We start from the raw sequence: 18090 nt of genomic DNA on the forward strand, positions 1-18090 counted from the left end.
AGCAGTTTCACACTGGGAGTAGTTAGGGTGGGGAATGCACTGCCTGGTAACGTGGAGGAGGCAGGTTTAAATGGAGGCATTCAAGAGGAACACTGGATAATTATTTAGAGAGAAATGGTGGCAGGGAAATGGGGGGGAAAGCAGTAAATTGGCACTAGGAAATAGAACTAGTGTGGGCATGATGGGCTGAATGGCCTCCTTCTGCATCATACATATTTGGTATCACAGAGATGTTAAGAGCAAAAACAGTAAAAGTGACACCAACTGACTGCAACAGGGCAATTATAGACTAGCAGAGGGCGCAGACAAATGGCAGATGGAATTTAATACAGAGACATGTGAGATAATGTACTTCGGCAGAGGGTATCGGAAAAGACAATTATAAACCCAATGGCACAGTTTTAGATAGCATGCAGCTCCTCACAGGGGACCAGGGGACTTAATTTGCTCAGAAATTGGGGTGGGTGGTGATGGAGAGAGACAAGAAAGTCAGTAACACTTTATGCGTTTATCAGCACTGGCCCATTTCTAGCCCGTTGTTCCTTTCTTTATGCCTGGACCATTCTTCCTGATGATTTTGAGCTTTGTAAATAAAGGTATCGAGTTCAACAGCAAGAAAGTTAGGCTGAACCTTTATAGCCCACAGGTAGTGTGTCTCCAGGTCAGGTCCTTTTGTGAGGACGTGAAAGTCCGAGAGAGGGTTTAGAAGGGATTATCAGGATGATTCCTGGGACAAGGAGATGCCAGCGATGAGAAGCTGATACTGCTCACCTCGGAGCAAAGGAGTTTGATCAAAACATATAAGATGATGGCAAGCTTAGATGAGTTAGACAAAGAAACGTTGCTCCTACTTGCCAATGGAACGAGAGTTTGAGGACAAAGGACTAAGAGCTATCCGGCAAGTTTGGGGGGGGGTGGAGGGTTTGGGAGGCAGTGAGCAGGAAATACCAGAGTTGTTCCATCAAGAACCAGCATGCATTCCGATGGGCCAAACAGCCCCCGTTAGGCTCTATCATTCTTGCTGCTTTAATTGGCCATGGGGATTATCTGTAATGATTATCGTTGTTCCCCAGTTAGGTAGCACAGAGTCCGATGTCTTTGTGCAAGTTACAACAGCCGCTGAGTTGGAGGGCCTACGCCACCATGTCATACTAAAAAAAGGATCTTGCGTATATTTTTTGTGGAGCCAAGGACGTGAGCATCTCTCTTCGATCTGGAGCACTACAGCAGGCTGCAGCCACCAGTCTGTTTCGAAATCCCGCCAGTCCCCTCGAGCACAACACTTTGCCCAAATCAGTCACCTGAGCAGTGTTAGCTCCCTCTAGAAGCACCACAGGCAGGGCACAGCTCGCTGGGAGTAGGCATTATCAGGCTTGTTGCTGCAGTAACATCAACCTCTTCATGCCTTTATCAGCACTGGCCAATTTCTAGCCCATTGTTCCTTCCTTTATGCCTGGATCATTCTTCCTGTGATCACTGACCAGCACGGACAGAAACGCACCATTTGGTAACTCCAATTAACAAGAACGGCAGCGTCAAATGGTCTGGAGATAAATGTGCATGTGAAGTGATAAATGTCAGGTCTCAATGCTGAGCCATTGAGGAAATTGAAATTAGAAGGCTACAATTGGATTGGAGAGTCAGAGATGGCAAATAAAATGAATAGGAGCCTGCCGGACGAAACCAAACAGGCAGGAGGAGATCAGAAAGCATCAAGATACAAGGAGCAATAAGAGTCAAAAACACCAACATCGAGTCGGTTTCTTCTTGGGCTGATTTCCAGAATGGGGTAAAGTAAAATGATCCTAATTAAAGCTTTACAGCACAGTAACAACCTGTACCTGCTCCCATTCAAGGTCCATATTATAGAAAAAAAATGTCTATTGACACATTTAAAATGCTCTTGGCAAGTAAGTAGAAAATACACACAGTACCCCCTGCCAGCACTACTGGTGCCAACCTGTTTATGGGCATAACCTTTTATAAAGTGTGCTCATGCCCTCTGATCCTATCGAGGGGTTGACAGGAGACACAGCCCTGGGGAATACCAGTCGCAGGACTGGGGGAGGTCCCTTCACTGGCTCAGAGTTGCCAGTATAGGGCCTCAGCTAGCCCCTGGCAGAAGGCTGCCCACCGACCTACCCTCCCGTGACAGAATCACTATAAATCAGGCAGGCAATGGCCACCTCACCATCCAACTTCCCTCTTCATACTACAACAACCATCCCTTGCCTCCCAGTCGCCATGTGTGTGTACCTTGTAGTTAGAGAAATGCATACAGGAGACATACATACAACTGTTATCAGAATGCAATATGCAGCTCCAGAGTCAACAGATCAAGCAGAGGTGGAAATTGCACTTAGTATGGCTTTAGTCACTTGTTAAGACTGTTCAATGGATATAGATCAGAGGAGAACTTAGAATGGAAATAAGAAAATATATCACAGCCACACAGCTTAATCTCATTTCTGCTAAAAACAGAAACATGACCCATAACCTGGAAAATCTCATTCTTCTGCAGGATACTGTAGTTCACTACAGGAAAGGAGCTTAAAAGGGGAAATATTAAACACTAAAACCATGACAATTTCCTGTTCAAAGTCTACAATGTTTTCCATTAGGAATTAAAGCCCAGGTGGTTCATTGTCTGTGTGCCCAAGATTCACTCACCTTCCCGCTACCATTAGATGGGGGCTGACTTAGATCACTCAAATGCCAATTGTCAGAACCAGGAGTGATACGACCAACTTGCTGTCCACGGAGATTCCCGTCCAGCACAGGGAAGAGGGGGCCCAGAGTATTCGGCCGTTCCTTCCTACTAGGAAAGAGCAACAATGTGCAATTGAAGTTTCATGTTTACCAGCAACTCACACATTCTTCAAAGACATTGAGACTGTTGTTTAGCCATTATGACTGTATAGACTTTGCTATTGCAAGGCTCAGTATATGCACAGGTTGCGTCATTGCTTTCTAAGCTTTATCACAGCTACTGATAATAGAGAGATACTGAAGAAATAATGGTTGCGAAAGCTTTCCATTTTTCACACATTGAGACAAATGCAAGAATTTCCAATTTCAAATAATCACAACAATAAATACTGTAGGCAAATCATTCAATAATGATCACATCAAAACATTGTAGTGTCCCAAAATATCAAAAAATACAGTCATCAAGAACACTCTGGATAACCACATCACATCATTTCTCCACTAAATGTAGCAGTGAAAAGTGGAGGATGATGTCTTTCCACCTCATGGTGAAAGAGAATCTCCTCTTTCCAGTTTTAGTCTCCTTACTTGAGAAAGGATGTACTGGTACTGGAGGGGGTGCAGAGGAGGGTCACTAGGTTGATTCTGGAGTTGAAGGGGGTTGACTTATGAGGAGAGACTGAGTAGACTGGGATTATATTCTTTGGAATTTAGACAAAATGAAGGGGGAATTCTTATAGAAACAAAATTATGAAGGGAATTCATAAGATAGAAGCAGGAACGTTGTTTCCACTGGCGGGTGAAACAAGAACTAGGGGACGTGAGGGGGAGCAGATTTAGGTCCGAGTTGGGGAGGGACTTCTTAATCCAAAGGTTGTGAATCCGTGGAATTCCCTGCCCACTGAAGCAGTTGAGGCTACCTCGTTGAATTTCTTTAAGGCAAAGATAGGTTTTTGAACAGTAAAAGAATTCAGGGTTATCGTGAGTGGGCAGGTAAGTGGATTGAGTCCACAAAAAGAATCAGCCATGATCTTATTGAATGGCAGAGCAGGCCCAACGGGCCAGATGGCCTATTCCTGTTTGTCTTTTCATGTTCTTATTCTAAGTCTGGACTCAGATCTTTGGTTAATTATGTGAAGAGTAAATGCACTCTGGTACCATTCTATTGTTCCATGCAAACAATTTTGGGCATCAGATTGCATTGAATTAGAGAGCAGAATGTCACACACAATGTCTTCATAGGCATGCAACTCAACGCTGCAAACACAAGAATATCAGAACTGAACTTTATAGCTGTTAGTCTCATTGTTCTGTCCACCCATTGAAGGTGTGGTCTAGTAGGTATAATTTTTGCTTAGTGAGGCAGGGATGGGTGTGAAGGTCCAAAAATCTTGTGAGACGAGGAATCGTGTGCATATTACCAAACAAAATGACAAAGTCACTGAAGTTTGAGGAGCCAATAAATTATGGCACTTTTTATGATCCTTAGTAAAATTCAAATGCTCCTAGGCAATTTCAAATGGAACTTTGACAAGAAACATTATTTTTCTCCTTGTTTACATTAGCAGGAGGTCCAATGTATTTCCACCAAACCACCAAAGTGACCTCAGTATTTGAACTCCTTACCAACAGAACATGACCTTGTTGGATTATGTACATGCAAAGGAAAGCAAAGGGCCATGGAGGGTGAGGCGGAGATCAGGAAGAGACCCGGGTTCAATTCCCGACTCAGGCGACTGACTGTGTGGAGTTTGCACATTCTCCCAGTGTCTGCGTGGGTTTCCTCCGGGTGCTCCGGTTTCCTCCCACAGTCCAAAGATGTGCAGGTCAGGTGAATTGGCCATGCTAAATTGCCCGTAGTGTTAGGTAAAGGGGTAAATGTAGGGATATGGGTGGGTTGCGCTTCGGCGGGTCGGTGTGGACTTGTTGGGCCGAAGGGCCTGTTTCCTCACTGTAAGTAATCTAATTACAAAGTGTGGGATTCCCAATGAAATGTCAGAACTCCAGTAAAACAGGAAAATTCCTTCATCCTGGTGAGCACATTTTTTCCCAACTGCCAGTGCTTCCATGGTTTTAGCTTCAGATCAGAAAACACTCTTTTTGAAAGTTTAGACACTTTTACATTAGGAGTGAGGTAATGGTCCTTTAAATCTTTCATAATCATTAAGAGAAATAGGTGCAAGATCTACTCCTTTTAAAATACTCTCTCTTTCCTATATTGGTCTCCCATTGTAAGTATGTTTGCACCCAGGTGATAGCTGATCTTGAATGAGGTATCTGATCCCCAATCCCCTCAACCATTGCCCCAAAACTACTTCAAGTTTTTCATGTGCCTTATTCTAGTTCTGGGAGCAGAGTTAGTGGAACAGACTAATGAATGCTTTTTGCAACTACTCTTTTCTGATTTCCACATCAGAAATACCGGTGGACATTTGCTCACTGTCACATTCAGCACCATGGACAGCATCCAATACCAGGTCCATGACCTGCAGTTCACTGGCTCCAATGACTCAGTATGAATTTCAACCCTCTTGAAAGTACCATTCACATCACAAAGTCAACCCCTATCTTCTGTCTAAAGAGCTGTTCTCAAACAATGACTGTTGCAGGAGTACACAAAACTGTACAGTACAGGAACAGGCCTTTCAGGCCATGGTGCTGTACCAAACATGATGCCAGGTTAAACTAATCCCTTCAGCCTGTCTATGGTTCATATCCCTCTGTTCCTTGCTTATTCATGTGCTTATTTATAAGCCCCTTAAATGCCCCTATCATCTCTGCCTCCATCACCACCACTGGCTGTGCATTCCAGGCGCACTCCATGTAAATGACATGCCCCTCACATCTCCTTTGAACTAGTGAGTTTTGAGAAGATTGGCAGCTCAGGTTGAGGTTTTGGATGTAAGTTTGCTTGCTGAGCTGGAAGATTTATTTTCAGACATTTCGTCATCATACTAGAGAACATCAGTGAGCCTCCGGAGAAGCACTGGCATTACTGACCCACTTTCTATTTATATGTTTAGGTTTCCTTGGGTTGGTGAGGTCATTTGCTGTGATGTCATTTCCTGTTCTTTTTCTCAGAGGGTGGTAAATGGGTGCAAGTCGATGTGTTTATTGATAGAGTTCCAGTTGGAATGCCATGTTTCAAGGAGTTCGCATGCGTGTCTCTGTTCGGCTTGTCCTAGGGTGGATGTGTTGTCCCAGTTGAAGTGATGTCCTTCCTCAACTGTATGTAAGAATACTAATGATAGTGGGCCATGTCTTTTTGTGGCCAGAGTCTTTAGTATTCAAAAGGAACAGGTACCCAATGAACACAGTTTGCTGATCTCAGCAACAAACCCAAACAAGCAGACAAAACCTGTCCAGAAACCCTAACCACTCTCCCCTACATCAAAGGCATCTCAGTAATGACTGCCAGATTACTCAGACCACTTGACATCATGGTAGCCCACAAACCCACCAAAACACTAAAACAGCAGCTAATGAACTTGAAAGACCCTATAAAGACAACAAGCAAAACTGACATCATTTACAAAATACCTTGCAAGAACTGTAACAAACACTACATTGGACAAACAGGCAGAAAACTAGCCACCAGGATACATGAACATCAACTAGCCACAAAACAACATGACCCTCTCTCACTAGTATCCTTACATATAGATAAGGAAGGGCCTGTGACCAGTGGAGTGTCAGAAGGATCGATACTGGCCCACCACTTTTCATCATTTATATAAATGGTTTGGATGTGAGCATGAGATATAATTAGTAAGTTTGCTGATTTCACCAAAATTGGAGGTGTAGTGGACAGCGAAGAAGGTTTCCTCTGATTACAACAGGATCTTGATCAGATGGGCCAATGGGCTGAGAAATGGCAGATAGAGGCAAATTTAAATAAATGCAAGGTGCTACATTTTGGGAAAGCAAATCTTAGCAGGACTTAGACATTTAATGGTAAGGTCCTAGGGAGTGTTGCTGAACAAAGAGACCTTGGAATGCAGGTTCATAGCTCCTTGAAAGTGGAGGCGGCGTTTGGTATGCTTTCCTTTATTAGTCAGAGTATTGAGTGAAGGGGTTGTGAGGTCATGTTGCAGCTGTACAGGACATTGGTTAGGCCACTGTTGGAATATTGCGTGCAATTCTGGTCTCCTATCGGAAAGATGTTGTGAAACTTGAAAGGGTTCAGAAAGGATCTGAGCTACAGGGAGAGGTTGAATAGGCTAGGGCTGTTTCCCCTGGAAGGTTGGAGGCTGAGGGGTGACCTTGTAGAGGTTTATAAAAACATGAGGGGCATGGATAGGATAAATAGACAAAGTATTTTCACTGGTGTGGGGGAGTCCAGAACTAGAGGGCATAGGTTTAGGGTGAGAGGGGAAAGATATAACAGAGACCTAAGGGGCACTCAGAAGGTGGTATTTGAATGGAATGAGCTGCCAGAGGAAGTGATGGAGGATAGTACAATTGCAACATTTAAGAGGCATCTGGATGGGTATATGAATAGGAAGGGTTTGGAGGGCCAGGTATTGGCAGGTGGGACTGGATTGGGTTGGGATATCTGGTCAGCATGGACAATTCGTACCGAAGGGTCTGTTCCCGTGCTGTACACCTCTATGACTGGGACAACACATCCATCCTAGGACAAGCCAAACAGAGGTACGCACAAGAATTCCTAGAAGCATGGCATTCCGATCAGAACTCTTATCTACAATACACAGGACAGAAACAAGAAAGGGGTTCATCTTCCCCTTTACAAGGAAATTACAGATGGACAATAAATGCTGGCCCTGCCTCTGAGGTTCACATCATGTGAATCTGCTGCGTTTTTCAAGACTTGGAGACTTAAACACATATCTTCATCTCTGTCCAATCATAAAGCAGAAAATGCCGTCAAGCCAGTCAAACAACTCTTCACAAAGTGCAAGCAGTCCAGCCAATCAACCATTTTATTTCATATTCTGTTAGCCATGCAAAGGTGAAAGTACAAACTCTGTACAGCAAAGTGAGAGTCAAGGATACAAGGTGCTGCTTTCTGATTGCAATCAGGAGATACTTTCTCGCCAGAATGAAGCATAGAATCCCTACACAATGTGAAAAAAGGCCATTCTGCCCAATGCGTCCACAGCAATCCCAACCAGAACCCCCCCCCCCCCCCCCCATAACCCTGCATTGTCCATGGCTAACCCACCTAGCCTGTACATCCCTCAACACTATGGGCAATTTAGCAATGGCCATCCCACAACACTATGGCCAAACCACCTAACCTGCATATCTTCGAACTGTGGGAGGAAACCGGAGCACCCAGGTGAAACTCAAGTGGACACAGGGAGAATGCGCAAACTGCACACAGTCACCCGAGGGTGGAATAAAACCCGGGTCCCTGACACTGACAGGCAGCAGTGCTAACCACTGAGCTGCTGTGCTGCCCATTTGAAGGAAACATGTTCAAGTGTTCCATTTCCCTGAAACAATAATGTGCTGAAATGACAGTGTGGAGAACATTGTCAGCTTCCTGTGACTGATAACATCCCCAAACTGTAGGGCACCAGTTGTGCTTTCAATTCCCACAATCACCAAAGTGAGTAGCAATTTCAAGACCCAAATTCCTGGCAGTCGGTCACCAGTCACTGACCAGAGCTCTGAAAGTTAACACCAGCCTCTATCTCAACGTCTGCAATAGCACATCCTTCGGATTCTTTATTTCTCTTTGGAATTTCAGAATTCCACGTGATATCTTTCCAAAACTCTGAAAGAATTCAACAATATAACCGCATCTTTGTTCTTTGAAGGGAAATGCTTGTACTGGGGCATACATTTGGTTTACAGGTTTGATATGCTCACCAGCTTCATTAGTTTATTCTCTCTCTCATTCTTTGATGTCTCAGAAGAACATAAGAACTAGGAGCAGGCATAGGCAACTCAGCGCCTCCAGTCTGCCCCGCTAGGTGTGCAGACCAATGGAGCTCCCGAATCTTATACCTTTGAGATAAACAAGAAATAAAACTTTCCTAATCCTCCTTACTGCACACAGTTGCAGCTGCTATTTAAAAATGCATTTGGGATGTGAATGGAATTGCAAGAGGATACAAGGGCATGCAAAGTAAGTGATGCAACTATGTGGTCAGAGTTGCTGATACTGGTGACTGACATGAATGGAGATGGGAGCTGAAATATGTGTTGCTGGAAAAGCGCAGCAGGTCAGGCAACATCCAAGGAGCAGAGGAATCGACGTTTCAGGCATAAGCCCTTCTTCAGGGATGGAGATGGCAAGGTTGAGGGAGTGTGAAAATGGTAATGGCCGAAGAGCTTATACATTTCCTATGCAGAGAATGCTGGAGAAACTCAGCAGGTCTGCTAGCATCTGGGAGGAAGAAACAGAGTTCATGTTTCGAGCCTGCCATGTCTCTCTGTCAAAGTTTACATCACAGAAGGCATGGAAGGCGGCCATTCAGCCCATCGAGTCTGCACCAACCCTCTGAAGTGTATCCCATCCAGACACGCCCTATTCTTGAAGCCATGCATTTGCCATGGCTAATCCACCTAGCCTACACATTCCTGGGCACTACAGGGAAATTTCCCATGGGCCAATTCACTTAACCTGCATTGGACTGTGGGGGGAAACCCACGCAGACATGGGGAGAATGTGCAGATTCCACACAAGCAGACGCCAGAGGCTGGAATCGTACCCGGGTCCCTAGCATTGAGAGGCAACAGAGCTAACCACTGAGCCACTGTGCCAGATGGAGAAGTCGAGGCAAGGAAGTAAAGTTAGTCAGAGGGAACAATGAATAGAGATGGATACTGAAATCACCAAAAGATGTGAAACATCAGGTGCAGGGAATCTGTACCAGGTTTGGTGCAGTAGTTGCAAGGATGAATGTACTTACCCTTGTTTTCACATTGACCAAGGATTCCTTAAGCTTTCTAAAACTCATTTCTGGTTCCATTATTAATCAGCAAATGCATATTATCCACTTTACTCACCTCCCATCAAAAATACTTGCCAGCAATTCCTTCTGGAATGCTCCAGATTCATGTATAATTATCCATGAACACACACTCATAATACCTGTCAGTAATGCCCCACATTTAACCTTCTGTCTCTGGATAGAGGGCAAATGAGTCTTTGGCAGAATTTTATAATTCAGAAACCACATTAGTCCATTACCGTTTTCGTTTTCTCTTAACCGAGCCAGCTGTTTGTACAAACCAGGAGCGTAAGCCACTCCACCCTTCAAGCTTGCGACGAAGTCACATCTGATCTGATTTTAACCTCAAATCCTCATCCACTTGGTTATCAAGAATCTATTGACCTCTGCTTTTAAACATCTAAAGTTTGTGCATCCAAAAGGAATTCCAAAGATTCTCAACAGTGCCACAAGGATCGGTGCTGGGTCGCCTACTTTTTGTCATTTACATAAATGATTTGGATGTGAGCATAAGAGGTACAATTAGTAAGTTTGCAGATGACACCAAAATTGGGAGGTGTTGTGGACAGCGAAGAGGGTTACCTCAGATTACAACAGGATCTGGACCAGATGGGCCAATGGGCTGAGAAGTGGCAGATGGAGTTTAATTCAGATAAATGTGAGGTGCTGCATTTTGGGAAAGCAAATCTTAGCAGGACTTATACACTTAATGGTAAGTTCCTAGGGAGTGTTGCTGAACAAAGAGACCTTGGAGAGCAGGTTCATAGCTCCTTGAAAGTGGAGTCGCAGGTAGATAGGGTAGTGAAGGCGGCGTTTGGTAGGCTTTCCTTTATTGGTACAGGAGTTGGGAGGTCATGTTGCAGCTGTACAGGACATTGATTAGGCCACTGTTGGAATATTGCATGCAATTCTGGTCTCCTTCCTATCAGAAAGATGTTGTGAAACTTGAAAGGGTTCAGAAAAGATTTACAAGGATGTTGCCAGGGTTGGAGGATTTGAGCTATAGGGAGAGGCTGAACAGGCTGGGGCTGTTTTCCTTGGAGCGACGGAGGCTAAGGGGTGACCTTATAGAGGTTTACAAAATTATGAGGGGCATGGATAGGGCAAATAGGCAAAGTCTTTTCCCTGCGGTCGTGGAGTCCAGAACTAGAGGGCATAGGTTTAGGGTGAGAGGGGAAAGATATAACAGAGATCCAAGGGGCAACATTTCACACAGAGGGTGGCACGTGTATGGAATTAGTTGCCAGAGGAAATGGTGGAGGCTGGTACAATTGCAACATTTAAGAGGCATTTGGATGGGTATATGAATAGGAAGGGTTTGGAGGGATATGGGCCGGGTGCTGGCAGGTGGGATTGGATTGGGTTGGGATATCTGGTCGGCATCGACGGGTTGGACTGAAGGGTCTGTTTCCATGCTGTACATCTCTATGATTTTATCTCAGTTTTAAATGGGTGACCCCCTTATTATTAAACAGTGTCCCCTAGCTGTAGATTCTCCCACAAGAGGAAACATCCTTTCCACTCCCCCATTACCCCACCCCTGTCAAGTCTCCTCAGGATCTAATAATGTTTCAATTATGTTAGAGGATTTAGGCCCAGCCTGTCCTTCGAGGACCACCCACTCATTTGAGGTATAGTCTGGTAAAGCTTCCCTGAACTGTTTCCAACACACTTACATTGCTCCTCAAATATTCTGACCAATACTGTACACAGTACTCCAGATGCAGTCTTACCAGGATCCTGTATAACTGAGGCATAATCTCCCTCCTCTCATATCCAACTATCCTTGCAACACATGATAAATATTCTATTAGCTCTCCTAATTATTTGCTGTACCTACACCCTAACCTTGTGTAATTCATGCACCAGGACACCCAAATCCCTCTGTATCTCATGTGTCTCTATATATCTCTGTCTTAAAGACGCTCAATGACTTTGCCACAGAAGACTGCGGGGTCTGAGTTCCACAGATTCCACCCCTGAAGGGTTGTCCCTTCTCTCTGAGGCTGTGCCAGAGTCCTAGTCTCTCCTACCAGTGGAAATACCATTTCCAAGTCCAATCTACCCAGGTCCTTCAGATATCTGTAAGTTTCAATCAGAGTTCCCATATCCTTCTAAACTCCATTGAATACAGACCCAGAGTTCTCAACTGCTCCTCATATGAGAAACCTTTCATCCCTAGGATCGTTCTTATAAACCTCCTCCGGACTCCCTCCAACTCCGACATGTCCTTCCTTAGATATGGGGCCCAAACCCACTCAGTGTTCCAAATGCAGACCAGATACTTTGATAGTCTCAGTAGGACACCTCTGCTCTTGTATTCCCTAAACTAATGCTGACATTGCATTTGCTTTCCTAGCTTCCAGCTGAACCTGCATATTAACCTCAAGAGAATCCTGAACTAGGCCTAAGTCCCTTTGTGCATAAGATTTCCAAAGTTGTGCTCCATATAGAAAATAGTCTATGCCTCTATTCTTCCTATCAAAGGGAATAATTTCACACTTTCCCCACACTGTACTCCATCGGTCACTTCTTTGCCCATTCTCCTAGTCTGTCCAAGTCCTTCTGCAGCTTCCCCGCACTTTTTCAACACTACCTGCTCCTTCATCTTTATGTCATCTGCAAACTTAGCAAAAATGCCCTCACAGTTCCTTCATCAAGATGGTTAATGTCTAACATGACTTGTTGTGGTCCAAACACTGAACCCTGTAGGACTTCTGAAAAAGATCCCTTTATCCCTACTCTCTGCCTTCTGCCAGTCAGCCAGTACCTTGCCCCAAATGCCATGGCCTCTTATCTTACTTTACAGCCTCCTGCGCAGTACTGTGTCAAAGGCCTTCTGAAACTCCACATTGATCACATCCACTGGCTAGCATTTGTTTAACTTGCTCATCTCCACCTCAAAGAATTTTAACTGATTTGTCGGGCATGACCCCCCCCCCCCCCAAGAAAGTGAGGACTGCAAATGCTGGAGATCAGAGTCGAGTGTGCTGGAAAAGCACAGCAGGTCAGGCAGCATTCGAGGAGCAGGACAGCATCAGGTTGAAGAGCTTATGTCCAAAACATTGACTCTCCTGCTCAAACGCTGCCTGACCGGCTGTGTTTTTACAGCACCACACTCTTCGACTATGACCTCCGCATGACAAAGCCATGCTGACTCAGCCCTGTGTTACCATACATTTCTGCAATCTCATCCTTAAAAATGGACTCTTAAAAAAAAATCTTAGCAATGACTGAGATAGGCTAACCAATGTATAGTTTCCAGTATTCTGCCTTCCTCCCTTTGTAAACAGCAATGCAAAATTAGCCATTTCCCATTGCTCTGGGACCCTCCCTGGCTCCAGTGATTCCTGAAAGATCGCTGCCAGTGCCTCTATAATCCCCTTCCGAACCCCAGAGTGTAGTCCATCTACTCAGGGTGATGTATCCACCTTCACATTTTTCAGCTTTCCCAACACCTTCCCTTTAGTCATGACCACTACACTCGCCTCTGCCCCAGCTCTTGAAGTTCTGGTACCTTACTGGTGTGTCCCACTGTGAATACTGATGCAAAGTACCCATTCAGTTCCCCCACCATTTCTTTGGTCTCTATTACTAGCTCTTCTGCCTTGGTTTCAAGCATTCAATGTCTTCTCTCTCACCTTTTAACACATCTGAAAAGACTCCTGCAATCTTTTTTAATATTACCAGCAGGCGCACCTTCATATTTCATCTTTTCCTCCCTTGTTGCTTTACAGTTGTCCTCTGCTATTTTTTAAAGGCTTTCCAATCCTCTAGCGTCCCACTAACCTTCACCACATTGCACCTTTTCCCTTTTGCTGCTTTGCTGTCTCTGACCTCCCTTGTTAGCCCTGGTTGCCTCATCCTCCCCTTAGTATATTATGTTCTAAGGAACAGTCCCCAAACTATAAACTTTTTACCTCAGCTAACTTTACTGACTTTTCCCAATCAGTGTATAGATTAAAATCTCCCAGGATTAGCGCCCTGCCTTTCTGACAAGCTCTCATTATTTCCTCCTTTGTGCTTCACCTTACTATGTGTTTACTGTCAGGACCAGTACATTCCTTCCACAAGTGACTTCCTGCCTTTACAATTTTTCATCTGTACTCAAACTGCTTCCACATCAGGGTTTCCTGAACTTATGTCATCCTATAGAATCAGAGAATCCCTACAGCACGGAAGCAGGCCATTCCGCCCATCCAGTCCAGTACGGTAGCCTCCAAAGAGTACCCCCCCACCATCCCCCCAGTACCGCCCTATGCCGGCTTACCCAAGCTTGCAAAATCCCTGCACTATGGCGCAGTTTGTATGGCTGATCCACACAACCCGCACATCTTTAGACTGCGGGAGGAAACTGGAGCACCCGGAAGAAACCCACACAAGGGGAGAGTGTGCAAACTTCATACAGACAGTCGCCTGAGGCTAGAATCAAACCCAGGTCCCTGCCGTTGTGAGGCAGCAGTGCTAACCGCTGAGCCACCATACCACTAAATCGTTGTCTATTGTGCTAATATTGTCATTCACAAACAGCCCATCACATTTTACTAACTCCCTGTCCTTCCAAAACATCTTGAAAATTCAGGTCCCAAAGTCATCCTGCAGCCACGTATCAATAATGACTTCTAGAGCATACTACTTGGCTCATCTGTTTATATTTGAATGCACACACTGTACAGTGTCCTCTGGAATTTATTCGGTTCTGATTCTGCTGCTTCCAGTTGCCAGTTCCAGTTGTTCGTTGTAGTGGCTGGTGCATTGGATCCAGGTCAATGTGTTTGCCGATGGAGTCCATGGTTAAGTGCCATGCTTCTCGAAATTCTCTGGCTGTCCTCTGCTTGGCTTGTCCTATGATCGCTGCATTGTCCCAGTCGAATTTATGGTCCCTGTCATTTGTGTGTGGGGCTACTAGAGACAGCTGGTCATGGTGTTAGTGACTCATTGGTGTTCATAGATGCACAGTTAGTCGTCTACCTGTTTGCCCCATATAATGTTTTGTGTAGTCCTTACGTGGAATCTTGTAAATTACGTTAGTCTAGCACATGATGGGTATGAGGTCTTTTGTCCTGGTGTTAGTGTTAGCAATTGGTTTCATCTTAGATTCATTCTGTCTATCCCATCCTGCTACATGCTATCATTTCCCTTATTAATAACTTTGACTCTGCTCTTTGACCTTACCACATCTTCCCAAATTTGATGCCTTGCCCCCATTATTTGGTTTAAATCCTCTTTACTTCCTCAGTTCTTGCAGATGTCACCCCCAGTATAGTTCAGGTGCAAACTGTCCCACATCCCACCTTCCCCAGTACTGGTGCCAGCGTCTCACCAATCAAAACCAATTTCACCCATGCCAGCCTTTAAGCCATCTCTCTAATCGGATTTGCTCTGTGCCAACTTGCACATGGCTCAGGCAATAACACAGGGTATCACCTTTGAGGTTCTGCTTCTTATTTCTTAGTTCCTGATATAGAAACTGCCTTCAATGTTGTCAAAGAGCATGCTGCTGGAAAAGCACAACCAGTCAGGGCAGCATCCAAGGAGCACAAGTGTCAACATTTCAGGCATAGGCCCTTCATCAGGAATCAAAACATCGACTCGCCTGTTCCTCGATGTTGCCTGACCAGCTGTGCTTTTCCAGCAGCACATTCTTTGACTCTGATCTCTAGCATCTGCAGTCCTCACTTTCTCCAGCCTTCCCTGTTGTGCCAATGTCATTAGTACCTACAAGGACCCCAACGACTGGTTCTACTCACTCCCACTGCAGGCTCCAGTCCAGGCCTGAGCAGATATCCTGAACCATGGCACCAGCAGGCAATATAGCTCTCTGGTTTTGTGCTCTTTTCTGCAGAAAACAGATCACACCTCCTTACTATACTGTCCCCTGCTACCACTGCATTCCTTCATAATGTCCCACTCTTGAATGATCTCCTGTATCACAGTGCCACAGTCAGTTAATTCATAACCCTTCAAACCTTGCCCTTATCCAGTTCTTTCTGTCCCTAGCACCTGACAAAAGACACTATCCTAAAGGGTTTGGCTACCTCCTGCTACAAAGGGTGCAGACACCCTCCCCTTTCCTGATGTACCAAACCCGGAGTCAAAGCTGCTTGAACTTCAAACATTTGCTGCAGACATATTTATTCTGGACCAAACTGGCATCCAGGAACTCCCACATGCTGCAGCTGTGACGCATCACCTGTCCCACCATCTTTTCTATGTCCTAATTTCAGATCAAAGAACGGGCCTGACCATTCTTCTTTTTGTACACAGATGTTGCCTTAAACACTGAATGTTTACACCAACCCCGCCCCCCAAACAAATTTTCATAAGTTTGGATATACAGCTTGCCAGGGATACAGAAGCTGCGCAAATTCAGGAAGTTCGTCCACGGACATAGAAGGATTTATTTTTATACCAAAGGTGAATACTGAGTAAAGCTGAGAAAGGACAGATTCTGCCAAAGCTTTTGTTGTCTCACACTCATGAGGACAACCCACATGAAATACCAAAGTAAAGAGAAAATAACATTTCTACTCCATGAGATGACACGAGTAATCTGTTGGAAAGCGGATTCTGTCTGGATAGTGATCTACAAAAGGGGATTATTAAAAGATGATCAAGTAGTGGGGTTGCAATTTTTAAAAAGCACAACTGTACAAATTACACTTAATGTGGCAAAATACGTATGAGCTCTGAAATTGAATCAGTAATTGCCCCATCTCCCACAGTAACTCCAGTGGAACATTAATGGACATCTGTTTCTTCAGGATTTCCTCCATGCTCCTACTAAATGCACAACGCAAGCATCAGTAAATTTCCCATTGAGTTCCAGGAATAATGTCTTGCAAGACGACGTTTCCAGAGGGCAAGACAACATGTCGTATTCCCTAGGGTTCTTACGTTTCAGTGCAGAGTTGGCACATCATCAGAAGGGCATGGGACTCTGGATCATTATGCAGAAACACTTGAATACCAATGTTAATGCATGTGGAACAAAAAAATCTGAAAGGCAGTGGGAATGCAGACACTGGGCAAACTATATTTATTACAGCCTATTGTTTGTGCAATATGTGCATCAATGCCTGTAAGCCTGTCAGTGCGAAGTACTGCACAGTGTTGCTTAGAGGAACAATACAGACTAAACGAGTTTGTTCCTTTACTCATGAGATTACATCAGTTCCCTTCAAAGAGCAACCACCCCCACAAAGTAACAACAGGTAGAAGATCACACCCATACTGCACTACTGACCCATGTCCTTAAGCACTGGACATCAACAATAGAGTCTGAATCAGAGAGATCCACAATACAGAACAAAGGCCCTTCATCCCATCCAGTCAAAAACACCCTAACTATTCTAATCCTATTTTCCAGTATTTGGCCATAGCCTTTTAGGCCTTCACATTGCAAGGGCACATCTGAGAAGTTCTAAAATGTTTTGAAGGTTTCTAACTCTACCACCCCATAGGCAGGGAGTTCCACATTCCCACCATCCTCCACGTGAAAACGTTTTTCCTCACATCCCCTCTAAAGCTATTGCCCCCTCCATCAAAGGAAAAGCTGCTTCCTGACCATGCCTTTCATAATTTTATAATTCTCAATCGTTTCCCTTTTCAACCTCCTCTGCTCTAAGGAAACCAACCTCAATCTGACCAGTCTTTTTTCATTGCTGAAACTCTCCAGCCCAGGCCTGGTAAATCTCCTCTGCACTCTTGCCAGTGCTGTCCTATCCCTGGGTTCCATAGTGTACATCATCCTCTAGCTACGGCCTAACCAACATTATATACAGTTCCAGAATAACCTGACTGCTCTTAAACTCTCTGAATAGGCTAAGAAAGGCAAGTATACTATATACCTTCTTAACCAATTTATCCACTTGCCCTGATACTTTAAGGGAGTGGTATACAGTGGACAGTGTTTCCCAGGGACCTACTATTCATCATGTATTCCCCTCATCTTGTCAGCCCAAGTGCATCACCTCACGTTGATCTGGTTCGAATTCCATTTGCCAATGATTAGCCTGCCCTAACTTTCCTGTGTACATCCTCCTAAGGGGAGAAAGTGAGGTCTGCAGATGCTGGAGATCAGAGCTGAAAATGTGTTGCTGGAAAAGCGCAGCACGTCAGGCAGCATCCAGGGAACAGGAGAATCGATGTTTCGGGAATAAGCCCTTCTTCAGGAATGAGGAAAGTGTGTCCAGCAGGCTAAGATAAAAGGTAGGGAGGAGGGACTTGGGGGAGGGGCGTCGGAAATGTGATAGGTGGAAAGAGGTCAAGGTGAGGGTGATAGGTCAGACGGGGGTGGGGGCGGAGAGGTCGGGAAGAAGATTGCAGGTTAGGAAGGCGGTGCTGAATTCGATGGATTTGACTGAGACAAGGTGGGGGGAGGGGAAATGAGGAAACTGGTGAAACCCGAGTTCATCCCTTGTGGTTGGAGGATTCCTAGGCGGAAGATGAGGCG

The 18090-nt window shown here is 44.9% G+C and overlaps 1 protein-coding gene across 1 annotated transcript in view; it reads right to left on the reverse strand.

Moving 5' to 3' along the window:
* Window positions 1-18090, reverse strand: part of mapk8ip3 (mitogen-activated protein kinase 8 interacting protein 3) — a 179866-nt gene that overhangs the window by 127211 nt on the left and 34565 nt on the right. The window contains exon 6 of the mRNA XM_043711093.1: window positions 2671-2818. Coding sequence (XP_043567028.1) covers window positions 2671-2818 — 148 coding nt within the window. The remainder of the gene's footprint in view (window positions 1-2670; window positions 2819-18090) is intronic.

The sequence above is a fragment of the Chiloscyllium plagiosum genome, chromosome 21 (genome assembly GCF_004010195.1).
Source record: "Chiloscyllium plagiosum isolate BGI_BamShark_2017 chromosome 21, ASM401019v2, whole genome shotgun sequence".
Lineage (NCBI taxonomy): Eukaryota > Metazoa > Chordata > Chondrichthyes > Orectolobiformes > Hemiscylliidae > Chiloscyllium > Chiloscyllium plagiosum.